The sequence below is a fragment of the Mustela nivalis genome (genome assembly GCF_964662115.1).
Source record: "Mustela nivalis genome assembly, chromosome: 11".
NCBI classification, from domain to species: Eukaryota; Metazoa; Chordata; class Mammalia; order Carnivora; family Mustelidae; genus Mustela; species Mustela nivalis.
Genome location: NC_139030.1, coordinates 28,035,489 through 28,053,994, shown reverse-complemented (window position 1 = coordinate 28,053,994; position 18,506 = coordinate 28,035,489). Strand labels below are relative to the sequence as shown.

General features: G+C 37.6%; 1 protein-coding gene and 1 long non-coding RNA gene across 2 annotated transcripts in view; both read right to left on the bottom strand.

The window, feature by feature from the left end:
* Window positions 1-18,506, bottom strand: part of ARHGAP15 (Rho GTPase activating protein 15) — a 602,381-nt gene that overhangs the window by 559,807 nt on the left and 24,068 nt on the right. Inside the window, exon 2 of the mRNA XM_082689352.1 lies at window positions 13,368-13,546. Coding sequence (XP_082545478.1) covers window positions 13,368-13,532 — 165 coding nt within the window. The 5' untranslated portion in view covers window positions 13,533-13,546. The remainder of the gene's footprint in view (window positions 1-13,367; window positions 13,547-18,506) is intronic.
* LOC309843704 lies at window positions 1,600-10,745 on the bottom strand. The gene is made up of 2 exons (XR_014300295.1): window positions 10,611-10,745; window positions 1,600-5,401 (listed from the first exon to the last, which is right to left on the bottom strand). It is a non-coding gene; the product is annotated as an uncharacterized lncRNA (long non-coding RNA).

Below are 18,506 nucleotides of genomic sequence, written 5' to 3'. Positions count from 1 at the left end.
ACGATTCTTTTTTATAAGATTTAGAAGCGCACTGCTTCACTTAAATACAAAGTAGCTTCTCATCAAGTTTTCAGAACAATTTAACAAAACCCACAAAAGTTAAATCATAGATAACCCAGAATAAACAGAATATTTATAACTTGGTGACAAGAGAACGCCATTTCCATAGATAATCACAGTTATTTTTTAGTGTTGTATAAAAGGCAGCAAGATGTTTGTTAATTTATAATAATGTAAGAGTCTAAAATTGAAATTAAACCCAAATGAGAAAATCTGAATAAGAAAATTCATATTTAGCTATATAACAGAATGTTTTTACACTGTCAGTGAAATGTGGTAGGGACTACATTTCCAAATGTATGACTAACAATTGTCATCTTCTGAATTTCCAAATTTATAACTAACAATTGTCATCTTCTGACTTGCCTCAGTATGCTCTCACTGTTGAATAGGCCAGTCAATGAAATAACTTTAACATTACAAACTGAAATGCCAAGCAGGTATTCAAGGCCAAACGGGTAATATAAATTAATGAAGACACAACTCCAACTACAGGCTTTTAAGTTCAAAATTAAAAAAAAAAAAAATCATCCCAGCCAAACAAAATAAACAGTTTGTGGACAAAACTGGGTCAGCTGCTTATTTGTAACCCCTGCATTAGACTCATCCTTACTACAGTACGTAAATAGTGTATACGAAGTCAGTTTTGTCCTTAAACAGGTCCTTGAAGCACAGGCAGAAGGAAGCTTTCAGAGTTCAAGTCGGTGAACTTGGAAAGCATGGATCTTCCAAGACTGGCTTCAGTTAAGCAGGAGCTGGGGAACTAAGATTTAGAAAGGACAGCTTGGGCAGAGAGAAGCTTAGATTCACAGTCAAAAGGAACAAAAGAATTCTCTTCGATGCATCCAGAACTTAATCCCTGCTTCCTTGCCCCTTCTCTTAGCAAGATCCTTATCTACTTAAACACACGTATGAGAAATAAGGAAATGTGAGGTCTGGATGGAGCCTATTCTGTGGATGAGTAAATAATCATATCTAAGAATCACCTTGCCTTAGGGGGAGCTAAATCTTGAAACTGATTATTTCATTTCACTACCTGGATGTTACTGTATTTTCCCCTAATTTGTCTATTTGAAGAAATTACTCTTCAAAGGATGTTTTTCTTTCTTTCTTTCTTTTTTTCCTAAGCAAATTAAGCTTGAAAATAATTCATATTTCAACTGAGCTTATGTTCTCCAGTCTTTGTTTCATGGTCTGTGTTATCAACCTTTGTTTTAGTACAAGTACACAGTAGTGTCATGTCTGGCAATGTGTTTTAAGAGCTATAATGGAATGTTTCCCTTAGACAGAAACAGCGCTAATGATGGACTGCTTACGCAGCTTTGTAAATTAGATCATCCCTTCCAACCCCACAAAATTCCACAAATCATAGCTACTTGGAGGACAATGTTCAGCAAGAGCCCCACAGCAAAGGTCACAATAAATTTTTTTTGAAAGTTAAGAACTTGGTGAACATTTTGAAAGGTCTCCAAAAGTCTAAATTGGGTCTGTGTTCGATTTTCATGTGGAATGAGAGCCATAGATGTCAAGTAAACATACTAACATTTTATTTTTATTCATAAAGATTATTTTGACTCCAATAAAAAAGCATATCATTAAAATTCATTGAGAAATGAAAGGGGGAATAAGAACAAAGGATGAATGAAAGAGATATTGTTTATTTAACCAGATAAAAATACTTGCATCTTGACTTGTTACCAAAGAAAGTACTTGAACAATTTGTGTATGTCAAAGGAGTTAAGACACAACAAACTGGGCAAATTATGCAAAATCGAGAGGTTCCTGGGTGGCTCAGTTGGTTAAACATCCGGTCATGATCAAGTCAGAAGGGGAGCTCCCGGCTCAGTGGGGAGCCTGCTTCTCCCTCTCCCTCATCCCTTAACCCCTGTTTGTGCTCTTCACTCTCTCTTTCTCTCTCTCTCAAAAAATAAATAAATAAAAATCTAAAACACACCCACACACAGCATGCAAAATAGAGTGTAAAGTAGGTTAGATTCAGGGAGGAGTCCTACAAACCCAAAATTTTAAAAAAGGTATCTCATTTGAGATTTACAATCCACAGGAATATATCTAACAGAAGTGACAGTAAAGGTCTCTGAGATCACAGGCCCAGTTTTAAATACTGTATACAATCTTTGTGAGAAGATGGAAGGCACATGACACTAATACTGGTGTTGAGGGGGAGGAGGTATGGGGACAAAGTGAGCAAGGGAGTGGATTGAGCTGAGGCTATTACCCAGGATAAGGACACTACCTCACTTCAATGTGTCCTCCAAGAGACACCTGGGTGGCTCAGTCCTTAAGCGTCTGTCTTTGGCTCAGGTCATGATCCCAAGGTCCTGGGATCGAGTCGGGCTCCCTGCTCAGTGGGAAGCCTGCTTCTCATTTTTCCACTCCCCGTGCCTGTATTCCTTCTCTCACTATCTCTTTCTAATAAATAAATAAAATTTAAAAAAAAAAGTATCCTCCCAGACTCTCTGTTTTGTACCCTCAGTGGGCAAAGCAGTCTCTGACATACAGTAGGTACCAATAAATATCTATCGAATGAATGAAATAAGGGACTACTAAATGAATGAATGAACATTATTCACCGGCTTGCCCCCTTTCCATGGGAATGACAACTCTGTGAGCAGGAAATTATTAATTCAGGGACCTTATGACACACCATTCGAGTAACAACCCCAGGATTTTGTTATACGAGATAGAGGACACAGGGGTAAAAATGACCATTCTAATATTCCCTTAAACATGGGGCTTTATTGCCCAAAATGTGTTGTAGATGAGAATTACAAGGATGTCACATTAATAATCTGTGTGAAAGTAAAAGCTAATTCATCAGTGTTTTCAAGACAAGAAAGAAAATGTCTTCTTTCTTTCTTTTTTGTTTTTTCTTTTTTAAACTATGATATTAAAAGCAGGGAGGTTAAGGATAGCACATCCAGGAATGTAAACTTCTTTCCTGTCTATTTGATCATGTGTTATTGGCATTAACACTGTCAATAATTCATGGTAAAACAGGAAGTTGCCATGAAAGGTTACCCATTGTCAGGCTATGATCAATAGGGAAGACCACAGCGGGTGATGTATTATCAAGTATCAGCCAATTCACTTTATCCTGGATTTTAAAAACGGGAGTAGTTGCACTCAGTTTGTCTAACCTGAGCTAAGCTTATTTGTTCATTATCTTTTCACTGCTGCTTATAGACTATGCCTTGAATACATTTTATTTAAGTACAGAATATCATTCCGGCTATTTAATTCCTGCAATGTGGCTGTGGAGCTCCAGAATTTGCCCCCACATTTTGATGATGGTGTTTATATCTGAGCAAACAAAACTGTCACTTTGTTTTCCTATCTTCCTATATTGGGTCACTTTGTGCTACATGATATGATCTATGACAATTCAATGCAAGGAGACACATGTCCCTTCTCATTGGAAATACTGAAACTACAGCTTCCTTTTAGCCCATGGGAAAGAAAACAAGTCAGGTGACCGAAAGTCACAGAGGAAAGTTAGTGTCATCACTATTCCTCTTCTTCCACAGAAATAATATGTTATCGTGAGGCAAGAATAGCACTGATTTCTTCATGAAGTAATAGAAAGAATGGTACTTTGTTTCTGTTTTGGCTCTTGTAAAAGGGCACTGACATAAAAACAAGACTACCACTTCTGAACGTTTTCAAACACATTCTCAATCTAATACCATCTTGGAATCTGGGGGGAAGTGTTCAGTTATTGAAATCACTTCCTAAGGGATAAATAAAAATGAAACATTAGTAGCCATTTGGCTGCTTGTTTGATTTAGAAAGTAAAACTACATGATTTATTTCCTTTTGGTTTTCACAGTCAGACCTTTAAAATATTTTGATACTTAAACACTTGAATTTGGTTTTGTTTCATTTTATTTTTTGAAATTTCACCCAAACACTGGTATATGAAATAAGTCAAACATAATTGGGGTGAGAAGGCTAGCCAGTGTAATTTTTCTTATCAAAGACATTTGCATGTGGAAAATGTACCATATCATGGTAACTACAGTGGCCACCAGAAACAACATGCTGGTGCTGCTCTAGGAAGAAAAAATGTGGAATGCAACAATAATAATAACAATAATGATAATAATAGGAAGAGGAAAACAATAAAATAACTCTGATTTTCCTCTGTTTTTTTTTCTCACCTTTCCCCAAAGATTCTATTCTTGTTTTTTGAGTACACGATTTCTCTTTCACTTTTGCACATCCTTAAACCAGTTTGACAAATGATAACCATACATTCTATCACAACTCAATCCCCAATATCTTCCTCCGATAAACTTATTGCCAGTGCATTGGAAGTGAATGGGAATCATAAAAATCCATCACCTCAAAGGAGAAGCATATGAGATTGTACGTAAAGAAGATGGCATCATTCCTAGAAGAGTGCCACATCACTGTACATTTGCTAATTACTTGCAACAAGCATTAATGTAAAAAATAATGCATTTTCCTTATATGGTATTGTTTGGAGATGGTTCTGCTTATCAGTTTTTAATATGCTCTTTGAAAACTGACACGTACTTTACCCACATCTCTTTAGGAACACAGGGATTCAAAGGCTGGATAAAATACTTTCATGCCTCTCAACACAAACCTGAGAAGGTAATTAAACAGATGGTAACAATAAACCGAATCTGAACACATCAGGGACGGGAGTCCCTTATTAGAAGCCTTACACAGTGAAGGGAGGGGGACAAGCTACTCTGGGGGAAGTGCCTTAGCAGCCAACAAACACCTTTATGTCTGCCCTGACCTCAGAGGCAGAAGTTTATCAACCATCTAGGGGTGGGTGTCCTACCACCTGAGACAGGGCACCCAGGAGGTCTTCTGTCTGCTCTGAGGGGCAGGAATGCAAAGGACTCTAAAGGAATGCAATGGTCCTCAGGATTGCCTTCAAAGATGTGGTTTTAGACACAGCAAATCATTACTGTAAAGGCACCATACGTCCCTCCTTACACACACACACACACACACACACACGTGCACACACACACACAGACACATGCATATCAAAATTTTCTAACTTGGAGGACGTACGCTTGACACACAAACCTATTTTCTTCTACAGGAGGCCCAAAATGAGATATTACAGACTTCTGTGATGACCCAGGTATTCTGAATATTTTCAACCTCACTCTTAGCAGCAGAATGTGCTCCAACTTATTCCATCCTTGAAACATATTGGAATTCTACTTATTTCTCAGATCTTCATTTTGTCCATTCGTCCTGAGTTAAATTTACAAAAGAGGGGTCTTGAAGCAGCATGATATTTCAGCTTGTAAATGTATGCATGTGGTTATTTTTCCTAGAATACAAAAAGAAGCTTAAATATATAAATATTTTATACATCTCTCTGTATATCTACATCTATAGCTATAGAGATATAGAGATATGCATATATATACTATATATGTATATATGTATAATAGATGTATATGTGTGTGAGCTTAAATACATAAATATTTTATACATCTCTCTTTGTATATCTACATCTACATCTATATCTGTAGAGATATAGAGATGCATCTATATATTATATGCGTATATATGTATAAAAGACTCATATGTGTGTGCCTGTGTACACAGAGAGAATCCACTATGTGCAAGAATGGATCTTGTTGCTGTGGAGGTTTACAATGTTATTGTGCGATCACACAGGCAAAGATGCTATTTTGCCATTACATAAGGCATTTACAACCTAGGAGATAATCAAATCAGTGTTTGTTCTTCTTCTGTTTCTCAACCTGCTTCAGTTCTCTGCTGCAGTTGGCAAGCGCTTTGGGTGCCATTTATGAGAAACATTCAGTATCAATACAACAATGATTTAGCTCAACTAGGGGCTCACAAGCAAAGGACAGTGTTCAACACACGGTGTTTTTGATTAACCAAGGTTATAATGATGATCTATTAAAGGATATCTTTGAAAACCAAGACAAATATTAAAAGGGGAAACTTACAAAATGTAGACAAATGTAAATCACGGGATAAACATCGTTTTGCAGCTTGCACATTACCTTTTTGCAAGCGCACATCAGAACTCTGTCTGGTGTTGGTCTTGGGATTTTGATACTTAGTAAGTATGAAAACTGTTCCCATCTTCTGATACAGTTATACCTAAAATGACACCTATCCGCTTAGGAATTTGCCCCAAAAATCTCCTAATAATATTGACTACGGTGCCAAAGGTATTTCACGAGGGAAGAGTATAATATGAATTAAGTAAGAGGTGCTGCAAATAATTTAGCGAAATAGCGTAGTTGCTGCCACACAGAGTATTAGGTAACCTTTTTTTAATTAGAATGTACACTTTTAGATTACTGATTATGAACATCAGGGGACCCGAGATTTTGATTCATCAGTAATTCTCCTTTATGTCTACACTAAGATGTAAAAATGAGACCTCTGGCTCTAACGTGGTATTTCAGAGCCTTTCCATGCTGCTACAGAAGCTGTTTTACCTGTAATCTCTAGTACTGCTCTGCCCCCTTGTGCTGCGACAGTGAACTCAACAGAGGAACAGCTTGCCTTCATCTTTGTACATGAACTATAGAAAAACCCCACTGTCACTTCTCACTTTTCTGGCAAGTTCAAGGTCAGTGTCTAGCTATTTTCAGCTCATCTCTTCTTGATCCATGCAGAGAAATGACAAGGTAACGTGATTCGGGGTCAGCTGTATTACAGGAACCGTTACATAAACGGAGAAAGTGAAAATCAATCCTAGCTGACAGTGACTTCGGGATAATCAACGCTCACTGGATGCCTCTGTCAGTTCGCCTGCATCAAACACCGTGTGACTTCTGTCAGATCATTTTAATAAAACTATATTCTCACTTTCAGCAACCTAAGTAAATATTTCACTTGAGCTGAATTTTTTCGACTATGTCAGCCTTCTGAATTTGTAAACCGTGCCAATAATTCCTTGACAAATTTCACGGGTAATACCTATTATCCTGAGGTCTGTTAACCAACCTGAGAGGAAAGGTACTACTGCAAAATAAGCCCTCCTTTTTGAGTGATCTGTGAGAGCTTTCCTGCAGACTGTTGCATCTGCTGCATTAAACTCAACACCCTTCCCCAAGTCACACTCAGCCCCAACTCCTCTCTCTTCCTTGGGAGCACTACCCCTGAATCCATCATTTCTCAGTGAGAGACCAGGTTTCTTTCTCCTCCTAAGACGCTTGTCACTGCTTTCCTTTTATCTCTGCATTTTCTGCTGGGACATCTCCCTTAATACAGAATTGGAGGCGCAGCATTTAACAAGATGTTCCGAGTTTGTGGCATTCCTGCTGACAGCACCTGATATGTCCGTTCAGGGAAGGAGCTGCTTTGTCCCACTACCTTGTGCTCCCTTGAAACTGTGAGGCACCGCAGTCCTCCATTGAAGTACAATTTACCATAATATTAGTTGTCAGTAAATTCAAAGACGGAACTCCTAAAGCTATAAAATGGATTAGAAGCAATTTAAAAAAGAATTAACAAACTAGAGTAAGAGTATACTGTCAACAAACAAATGCTCCATCATAGGACTGTAATTTGGAATTTTAATTACCCCTCTGCTTCTGTAACAAAACAATGTCTGAACTGGCAGCGATTTGAATCTCTCACAGGTCATTGAGCATTCTAGTTAATTACTCTATGAATAGCCTGTTTTTCTCCCCTCTGGAAACACGTTTCTAATGGCAGTCAAGGTCTGACAAATGTGTCATCTACATAATTAGCTAGGAAGCAACACAAAACATTAAACATGCTTTGTGCCGACAACTATCAAAACATTTCATTTGTTGTCAATTATTCATTACTTTGTAGGTTCTGAAGGGGTTGTTATTATGGAAATAAGTCCAGATGCTAACAAGGTTAGAGTTTTGGATTCAAATTAGTAATCAGAGGACTAACTTTTAAAAAAATGTATCTCATGTACATTCAGCGCCATGTTCAATCAGTAGGAGATTATAAACAAATTTAGCTATGCTCAAGTTAAAATGAAAACGACGCAGCCACAAATGTGAATTCAAGAGCCTCCGCTCATTCTCTGAAGCGCAGACTCTCCCCTGTCATTGTAAACTTTCCGAGCCTTTGGCAAGTCCAGTGTGTGCTGGTAAATGACAGGTAAACATTGCACTGCATGAGCTGCCGTGGGAGAGGAAGGACGAGGCAAGAAATCTCAACTTCCCCCCACCCCCACCCACGAGCGCAGATCATGTAAAAGTCCAAATTCTAGCTAATAAACTTTTGAGTCGGTCACCAGCACACTGGTCACCTTAGGTAACCCTTGGATTTCATGAGTATTTTTTTCCTATTTCTGAAATCTGGTTTCTTTTATTACTGCTTTAGTATTGTATATAAAGACAAGTATTGTCTTGAAAGCAGCGCCCCTGATGTATATAGAGGATATAAAAAGATTTCTCAACAAAATTGACCTCTCAGTGGCAAAGAAAATTGCAGTGGAAGACACATTATTGCGTAGTCGTATCTGAGGTTTGGATCTATGGAGAGTCTCCCTCCACTGTCCTCTAGCTTTGCCTTATAAACCAAAATGGCTTACAACTGTCATCCACAATAGTCCAATAAAGATTAGGAACAAAACACTGTCCTTACATTGATGAGATAAGAAAGACTTAACTGCAGAAGGCAGTGTACAAGAACAGTTCATAAGGCTTGTTCTCGAATGAGAAAAATAGAATTCAAATTATATGTGTGTGTGGCTAGAATTTAATTGAGATGATCAGTTTATTTTCTACATAATGTTTGATCAGATGCCTGTACAACAGAGCTAGATAAAAAGAGAAGGGGGGAAAGAAACAAAAACATTCTATCAGGAGAAATCAAGAAGACCCGTTATCTACAGAGTGTACAAAATATGTCAGGAAATAATTCTACCCTGAGCGCTGAGAATGCTCAGTTAATAAAAAAAGATCAGCCACTCGCTAAGAGAAAATAATTGTCTGTATCTATATTTTTCAAAGCAAAAAGGCAGCCACATCTTACACTAAATAGGACACATTAAAATAAGCTTTAATAATCTTTATGCAGAAGGAAACTAATCCATTTTCAGATCATACGATCCACAGCAATAAAAGGAAATCATCAAACTAAAAACAATTTTAGAAATGGCTGCAGACTCTCATTTAATTAACATGCAACAGATCATATATTTATGAGGAAGTCAAAATATTTAGGAAGCCTATAATCCTGTAAGCCTTAATGTGGTATAAAAACAACAAATAAATGCAAAGTGTTACTGTTATACGCGCCTGCCTGATCAATGGTTTTCACATATTGATCTATAAATGGAGTTGACAGTCTGTGTTGGCTGCACATTTTCCAAGCAGCGCTATTTTTGCAGAAAACCAATACGGGCAATTACCTTTGTTTGAGATGCCAAGTCTTATCAATTCAATGTGATTTAGTGTCATTTTAATTAAATATCAGGATCCACTTCAGGACAATTTATACAAACAAAGCCTCAAACCTAACTATAAGCGTGATTTGAAGTAAACATGGACAAGTCCTACAGTCTCATAATATTTCTCAAAAACTCTGCTAAACAGAAGGCTTATATTTTTAGTAGCAATTTTTATGTCTGCCTTTTTGGCTAGCCACAACTTTGGCAAGTATCCTATAATCACAGAAGTAAGAAACAAAAGAAAATTGTTTCCTCTTTTTCTTTATAATATATTAAGAAAGAAAAATGAACATGAACAGTCTGTTAATGGAAGTAGAAGGAGTCGTGTACGTTAGGAACATGACTGTTTAGGAATGGCTCAACCTAAGTCCTTATCCTAACAGTAATAAGAAGATATTCCCCTGTCCACGAGGGCCATGAATAAAGTATTGCACTTCTGCGGAGTTTACAAGGAGGCGGTGAATATTCATACATGTGGCTGCTTAAGACACCAGCATTAAATGCCAAAACTGCTCCTGTCTGCAAATCCTATGTCTGCAATTTTCCTGATTTGGGCTATTTAAACTCTTCATTAATATCTATTCTAAACTGTCTAGTAGGCTGGAGCTTCCCTCTTATAAATAGCATCAAAGCCACATTAAACTTTCCCCAGTAGCTGTTTGCTGGATTGTACATTAGCCTTTCAGCCCTTAAAGAGGCACACTTCACTTGCCCCCCATTTACGCTCAGGAAGCCGTCTGCTTCTGTGTTTCGCACATTCGGGCAAATAAGCAGTCCACCTTTAAGAGGTCTCACTCCGGTGCTCAGGTTGAGACAACAAATCACTGAGACCAAAGAGCGTTCCTTTCCCACCAAGCGGAGGTCTCCAGATCTCTCTTACAGAGAGGCAATTTGGCTAATCACTTCCTCCCGTGCCCAAGCTTCCCACCTCTCCAGCGTTGGCCAGGTAGCAAAGTGGCCTTATTAACTACATAAACATGATCATTGGGTGTTTAAAGAAAACAGCGCATACTGCCAGGGAAATACTAATGGAGAATTAATACCTGCTTTACTGAAATGCTTCCACGCAGCCCTTAGGTAATGAAAACTTCAAAGTAATAAGTAAATTCACCTGTGTTTGCATAGCACAGAGTCGAATAAATGTTTCTCCTGGCATTTCAGACTGCTCCTCCGTTTAAGATACCAAGAACATAGGCTCTTCTGACATATCCAGGAAATTTTTATATGGTGTTCCAAGTTCACAGTCCTGTTAGCAGTATTTTTAATTGAATGCAATAATAAGGAGGATTTTATGCATTAATGACAAAATTATACAATTGATTAGACCCGAGAACCTTTTATCGTTTTCTGTAACAAGTTAAATTGTTGCAAATACAATATCAGATTCTTACGTTATATACTCCAATAAGTCCATATTAGATTTGCATAACTGTTATGCCAGGGGGCACGTAGTATATATGTTCCATGTATATGAAATAGAACGCAAAACAGATATACACATATATGTATGTATATGTCTTGAAGTAGTCCTAATTTCTTTTCTGTTCAGATTAAATGTAAGTGTCTCTGTTACAACAAGCCATGCCATGTGTGACACGGGCACACATTTTAGAGTACACCTCCTCCCACCTCTCCTAAGTTCAAGATCTCCCCCCTTGACCTCATCCCAACCTCCAACTTCTGAAAAATCAAGTTCTTAGTTTAGCTTGAGCAGATATCTTTAACAGGCTTGTTTGAATAAATATGCCAAAATACTTTACATTCTGTCAGTATCTAGTCAGAAAATTGTGCATGGAAAAAAGAGATGAAAAGAACCGAGACAGAAAGAAAATTAGTGCCGTGGCAGGCTTTCAGTACAGTCGCTCTGAGCCAAGTTTTCTCGGTGAAATGACATATCCTCACTAAAATACCCCTTTTATATAATTATGCACTGAGTACACATAACCAAAAGTAACTTTTATTTTTGTTCCTTATCGAGGAATACATATTGCCCAGGCTAAGAATGCGGAAACAAAAGCTGGGATAATTATAGCTAATTTAACTTTGGAAAACTCTTCTCTAGCAGTCCAGCATATAACCCCCCAAACTAAAGTTATGTAACAAGGTAGTATCAACAATGAGAAACTGCATGATAAAATCCTGCCCAAAAGTGAAAAATGCTAATTTTGTCTCATTTAGCAGCTGGATACAGAAATGCTCATTAGTTTTAAGAGGGTTAATCCTTTTAACTTTTGCATATTGATATGCCAATTATGCCTAATTGTACAAGAGGCATCAGTCAAGGTAATAGTGCATAAACACATGAAAGTTATTAAGTACATCCCAACATGTAATAAAGTAGGTGTTAATTGGTAGCTGAGTTCTGCGGGCTATTGAGGTGGATAATTCATTGAGAGATGGATCACTTGTAATTTCTCTCCATAATTCCTTTTGCAGTCTCATGCTGTGATGTTTTCATGCTTGTCAAAAACAACTGCGGCATAGTGCCTTTTGTTAAACACAGCCAATAAAATATGTTAGGCATCATTAAATATACTTAACTTTTAAACTTTTTCAAAGGTACAGTTCTTACTGATAATACATTACAGAGATTCCAATAATTTACTCTAACCACTGTCTCAAGTTCATAGTTGAGGAACATTTTAGCTGGTTTAAAGGCAGAGTCAGGCAGGCAGTGCTGTGCCTCCCAGCAGACAATACTTTTAAACGGGAGAGTAAAGAGAGAAAAGCACATCTCTCTTGGGACCTTATCTCAGGATGGAGCTCCCACCCCCGACCTATAATCACTGGCTTCCTTGTGCTGAATTAGTCTATAATACCTGAAGAAAGCACGCTTAAAACTATGTATTTCTCAAGCTCTTGAGATGTGGTGGGTTAATTTCGCACTTGAAATTCGAGTGAAAACAGGGAATAAATATAATCGGTGACATGCAACTCAGCAAGTTTATCTCATTTAATAACTCAGTTAGGGAGCTGAATATTTCATAGGCCCCTACGATATTAACAGAACACTCAATTAATAGCTCACATGTTTCTGCGGAGTGACTGGGACTCACAGTCTGTCCCCAGCTAACCTATTTCCCGCTCTCGCTCTCACTGCAAGAAACAAAATAGATCTGGGGTCCAAAAGAGTGGCTAACATTGCATAAATAATTTTGTAACATCCTATGGCCTCAGCTGCAAGTTACCACCATTATGGAAGAAAATTAACCAGAGGAGACTCATCGTAATCAGTGTGTTTAGTGGCTCAGGATGCGTGCAGGGGCAGGGACACAATTGGCAGTAGAGTTCATCTCTAACTATTTTATTTCAAATCTTCCTAATGACACATTATCGAGACAAAATGGCTTCCTCTCCAAACCTTCCATCGCCACACCATTTAAGCTCATTCCAAATCAAATCGTAATTCCAATATTATATATTGTTGGGAGATTTTAAGAAAGAGATTTTCACTTTTTTTTTTTTTGAAGATTCCCCCCTCATTTCATTCTTAGCTAATTTTAGCCTCTGGCTTTTCAAAGTGATGTACTGTATTTGGAAGTACAAACGCCACATGCTAGCATAACCTCATTATTTTTATAACACTGAAGCATGAGCGTGGAGGCCCTTAAAATGAGTCAAAGGTGCTCTTCAGTCTAGCTCCAAATCCACTTTATCACTCTGGATTAAGCCCAGCTCCTCTCTCACAACTGGGGATATTATTATGACTATAAGTAGGCAAGATAAAATGCATTACAAAAACAGTTTTCTCATGCACATTAGGAAAACAAATAAAACAAAGCTAATTAGTTTTTTGTTGTTTGTTTTTTTACTTTTTTAACAAAATTCTGTATCACAGAACATGAGGGTTTTGGGGTTTTGGACTTACGGGTTCAATGACCTTCCCAGCATCGGTGAGGACCATGGATTTACTTTGGCTCAGCCTGTCGTGGTGGCTGTTGGCACTTTTGATTCTCATTTGTACAGCTCCGGTGCCTTGACGGGTGGAATTCAGTGTTTCCACAGAGGTATCAGAATTCATAGATTTCTGCATATTATAGCGTTATCCTGGTAAAATATAAAAGCATTGTGTTATTCTAAATTTATTTTTTCCAAGAAAAACTTGGTGGGGTGCAGTTTCCTGTTCATCACTAAGGTACAGAAATCAAACCATCTCCACCCTCTGAATAGTGCGGAAGGTAATTACTCTGCAGTTGTTTTTATCAACTCAGGCCTCTGTATGTGGACACTACTATACCTGCCAGAGGACTTCCAAGTTCATAGCCAGCACAGCCATGCTTGTGTGGTTCCTAATTCCATTAAGGGATTTCTAATGGCAACACGATATTCTTCCTTATGTAGAAACGCCAACTAAGTATCTTCAGGGTACATGCTATTTGCATTCACAACGTTACCGAACTTTTACCCACCCATTCCACCCCACCCCACCCCACTCCACCCCTATACGCTACTCCCATGCAGCCTTTTTTAGTGACCAAAAACCTACATGGACGAGGTCATATGTAAGTGAGCAGACCTGGCTTTAGGGCACACTAAGCTGGTCCCATTGACCATGAAATATTTTGGCTTGGCCTTCTTTGTGTAGTGTTCAGTCCTAGCCCTGACCCGCCACTCACAATACCCAAGAAGGGAAATTAAGGTCCTTTGTCTGCTGCCATCAGCCAACTGAACTAGATTCAGTAGCTTTGTTGGACATAATGTTGATGAAGACTATGAAAAAAGAGAAAATCAAAGCCGTCTATTTATTGATGTTTCTTTTAAGTCTGATTTAGGCAGAAAAATTCAGGGCAGGCACATGCTAAAGGAGAAGCAGTGAGGAAACAATAGTTTGGAAAAGCAAATGAAGAGAACTAAACCGTGGCAATATCCATGGGTGGACTGGGAGGGCTTTGGTTGCTTCCCCTAATCCATAATCCTTTTTAATGGCCCCTCTCCACAAGCCCCTCCAAGGAGCATATCATGTCATTTAAAAGAGAACATGTGCAATGCAAATACAACTTCTAAGCTTCTAGAAACAGACCCCTTTCTGGCCTAATGTTGTCTCCCTGTCTCACCTACAGACATTACAGAGCTGGCCTGGGCACATGTGTCCACACTGGAAAAACTTGTCATCAGTCACAAGCCAAGATAATCCAAGGGAAAGATTGTATTTTAGGGAGCTAACTGTACTGGTACCCCTATCGCTGTTGGACAGACAGTGGGGTTAGCCAGCATCATGGTAATGTTCAAGCTCAGTGAACACTAAGATGGTCAGAAAAGAATGAAAACATTTTAATAGGAGACAAAGTGTTACTTCATAATTGATACCAGTAAGGCAATGGAGAGATAACTTAGCAAAGAAGTTAATATTTTTTGAGCATTTACTATTGGCCAGGCAATACAGTCAGTGATTCAATTCTTGCAAAACTCCCATGAGATAGGCATTCAACTCATACCTTTCTAGAAGAGAAAAAAAAGTTCAGAGAGACTAATAGTTTTCCCAAGAATGAAGGACAGAAGAAGTGGAGGACCTGTATTTTGTTCCAAAAAAAGACCCCTCCTGGCAAACAGATACATTCTAGTTAATCAAAACTATGAAATATTCCTCAGCAATAAAAAGAGCAGACTATTGATGGATGCAACCACAGGGATGAATTGCAAATTCCTGAATGAAAGAGGCCAGGCCAAAAGAAAATACCTATGGAGTACTTATGATTCCATTTATACAATATTCTAGGAAATGCAAGCCAGTATTTAATTATAGAAAGTTGATCTATGATTGCCTAAAGATGGCATGAAGGAAAAAATGGATTATGGTGAGTATGAGAAAACTTTTAGGTGATGGTTATGTTTGTTAGCTTGACTGGTGATGGTTTAACAATTGTATGCATGTATTTAAAAATGATCAAACTGTGTAAGTACTTATGCTATTGTACTTCAGTTATATCTCATAAAGACATTTATAGGAAAGTTGTTTTAAAAATTCCTTAACTAGGGGCACCTGGGTGGCTCCGTGGGTTAAGCCTCTGCCTTCAGCTTGGGTCATGATCTCAGGGTTCTGGGATCGAGCCCCGCATTGGGCTCTCTGCTCGACAGGGAAACTGCTTCCTCCTCTCTCGCTTTCTGCTTGCCTCTCTGCCTACTTGTGATCTCTCTCTGTCAAATAAATGAAATCTTAAAAAAAAAAAGAATTCCTTAACTAAATTAATTAAATTGACTTAAGTTTCTTAATTCTTTATTTTGTTCATACTTCCATTTTTATGCTTCTGTATGAGTGATATATTATAAAAACTCATGTAGTAGAGAATAAAAAAGCTATTTCAACAAAACTGGAAATAAAAAACTGAAGAAATAAAAAAAGAAGATCTCATCTCCACTATTTCATAGGAATATAATGACAGCTGCTTTGATGAGAAGGATTTTAAAATGTATCAAATTTGGCTACTAATATAGACATAGGGAATCTTACCTCTACTTCTAACTTGAATAAGATGTAGAGTATTATACAGATAACTGTTTTTTAAAAAAAAGTAAATGCATTTTCCATATATCCGAGTATAGGTCAATAATCTTTTGATTTTATTCTGTATATTATTATTATTAAAGCTATTAATTTCATAGCCAATCAGAAAGTAAATACAATAACAAAGTGAATCTATGAATCTTTGATATTTTTGAGGATGCTACTATTAAAATCACGAGTTTTTCAGAATAAATTATACTAAAATCTGTATGGAACCACAAAATACTCTGAATAGCCAAACCAATCTTGAGCAAGAAAAACAAAGCTGGAGGTATTACAATTCCAGATTTCAGAATGTACTACAAAGCTGTAGTAATCAAAACACTATGATACTGGGAAAAAATAGACACATAGGTCAGTAGAACAGGGTAGAAAACCCAGAAATAAGGCCGTGATTATATGGTCAACTAATCTATGACAAAGGAGGCAAGAATAGACATGGGAAGGGGGCGGTTTCTTCAATAAAAGGTGCTGGGAAAACTGGACAGCTCCATATAAGAATAAAACTAGCCCACTTTCTAACACCACACACAAAAATAAACTGAAAATGGGTTAAAGACATAAATTTAAGCCCTGAAGCCATAAAAATCCTAGAAGAGTACACAAGTAGTAATTTCTCTGATACTAACTGTAGCAACATTTTTCTAGATATTTTTCTTCAGGCAAGGGAAACAAAAGCAAAAATAAACTATTGGGACTGCATCAAAATAAAAAGCTTCTGCACAACAAAAGAAACCATCAACAAAACTAGAGGGCAACCTATGGAATGGGAGAATAATATTTGCCAGTGACATACTTGATAAAGGGTTAGTATCCAAAATGTATAAAGAACATATACAACTTAACACCAAAACAAACAAACAAACAAACAAACAAACAATCCAATTAAACAATGGGCACAGGACCTGAATGAACATTTCTCTAAACAAGACATACAGATGGCCAACAGACACATGAAAAGAAGCTCAACATCACTAATCATCAGGGAAATGAAAATCCAAACCACAATGAGATATAACCTCACACTTGTGAAAATGGCTAAAGTCAATAACACAAGAAGTAGTAAGGGTTGGTGAGAATACAGACAAAAAGGAACCCTCATACACTGTTGGTGAATACTGGTACAGTTACTATGAAGACAGTATGGGATTTCCTCAAAAAAATTGAAAATAGAAACACTGTATGATCCGATAATTATACTACTGGCTATTTATCCAAAGAAAGCAAAAACACTAAATCAGAAAGATATATGCCCCCTTATGTTTATTGCAGCATTATTTATAACAGCCAAGATACAGAAGCAACCTAAATGTCCACTGATAGATGAACAGAAAAGGAAAATGTGATGTGTGTGTATACACACACACACACACACACACACACACACACACACACACATATATACAATGGAATACTATGCAGCCAGAAAAAAAGACTGAGATCATTACATTTGCAACAACGTGGATACATCTAGAGGGTATTAGGCTAAGTGGAATAAGTCAGATTGAGAAAGACAAATGCCATAAGTTTTTACTCAAACATGAGTAAAAGAAGCAAAACACAAGAAAATGGATAAATAACAAAAAGCAAAATATGACCTATAATTAGAACAAATTGATGGTTAACAGAGGGAATGAGGGTGGGGAGATGGGCGAACGGGAGTAGAAGGTACAGGCTTCCAGTTATGGAATGAATAAGTCATGAAATAAAAGGCACAAGAAAACACATATAGCCAATAATATTGTAATAAAGATGTTTGGTGACAGATGGTAGTTATACTTGTTGTGATCACAGTATAATGTAGAATCTTGTCAAATCACTATGATGTACACCTGAAACTAACATAACATTTTTGTGTAAACTGTACTTTAAATTTTTAAAAAGTTAAAAACAGGGTACCTGGGTGGCTCAGTTGGTCAGGCAACTGCCTTCAGCTCAGGTCATGATTCTGGAGTCCCAGGGTCGAGTTCTACATCTGGCTCTCTGCTCAGCAGGGAGCCTGCTTCCCCCTCTCTCTCTGCCTGCCTCTCTGCCTACTTGAGATCTCTCAGGGTCAAATAAGTAAATAAAATCTTAAAAAAAAAAAAAAAGAAAAGAAAAATCTGGGTTCTCTTCTGAGTGCATGTAAGCCTTGATATTTCAAACTCAAAAAGATGGTATGTCTGTTACATTGGTGAGGGAAATCACTTAGGCTAAAGCCACTATCTTCTGACCAAGAGCATGAAGCTACTGTATTTACATAGCCTGGCCCCATGCCATTTATAGAACATGTTGCTTCCTCAGAGTTTGCACAAATTTCAAAGTCAAATCAACATTTGCATTCTTGTAATGATTTCACAATCAACTCGTTATTTGCCTAGTGATGAGTTACTGTCAAAAGGCCGGGTTACTTAAAACACCTCTCATCTGGCTTCCCCACCTATTTTCTTGGGGATAGGCTGAAGAAAACACTTCCAGAATCTTCCTTTTACAGATATTTTTGTTAGGCTGACTTCTCCCCACTAT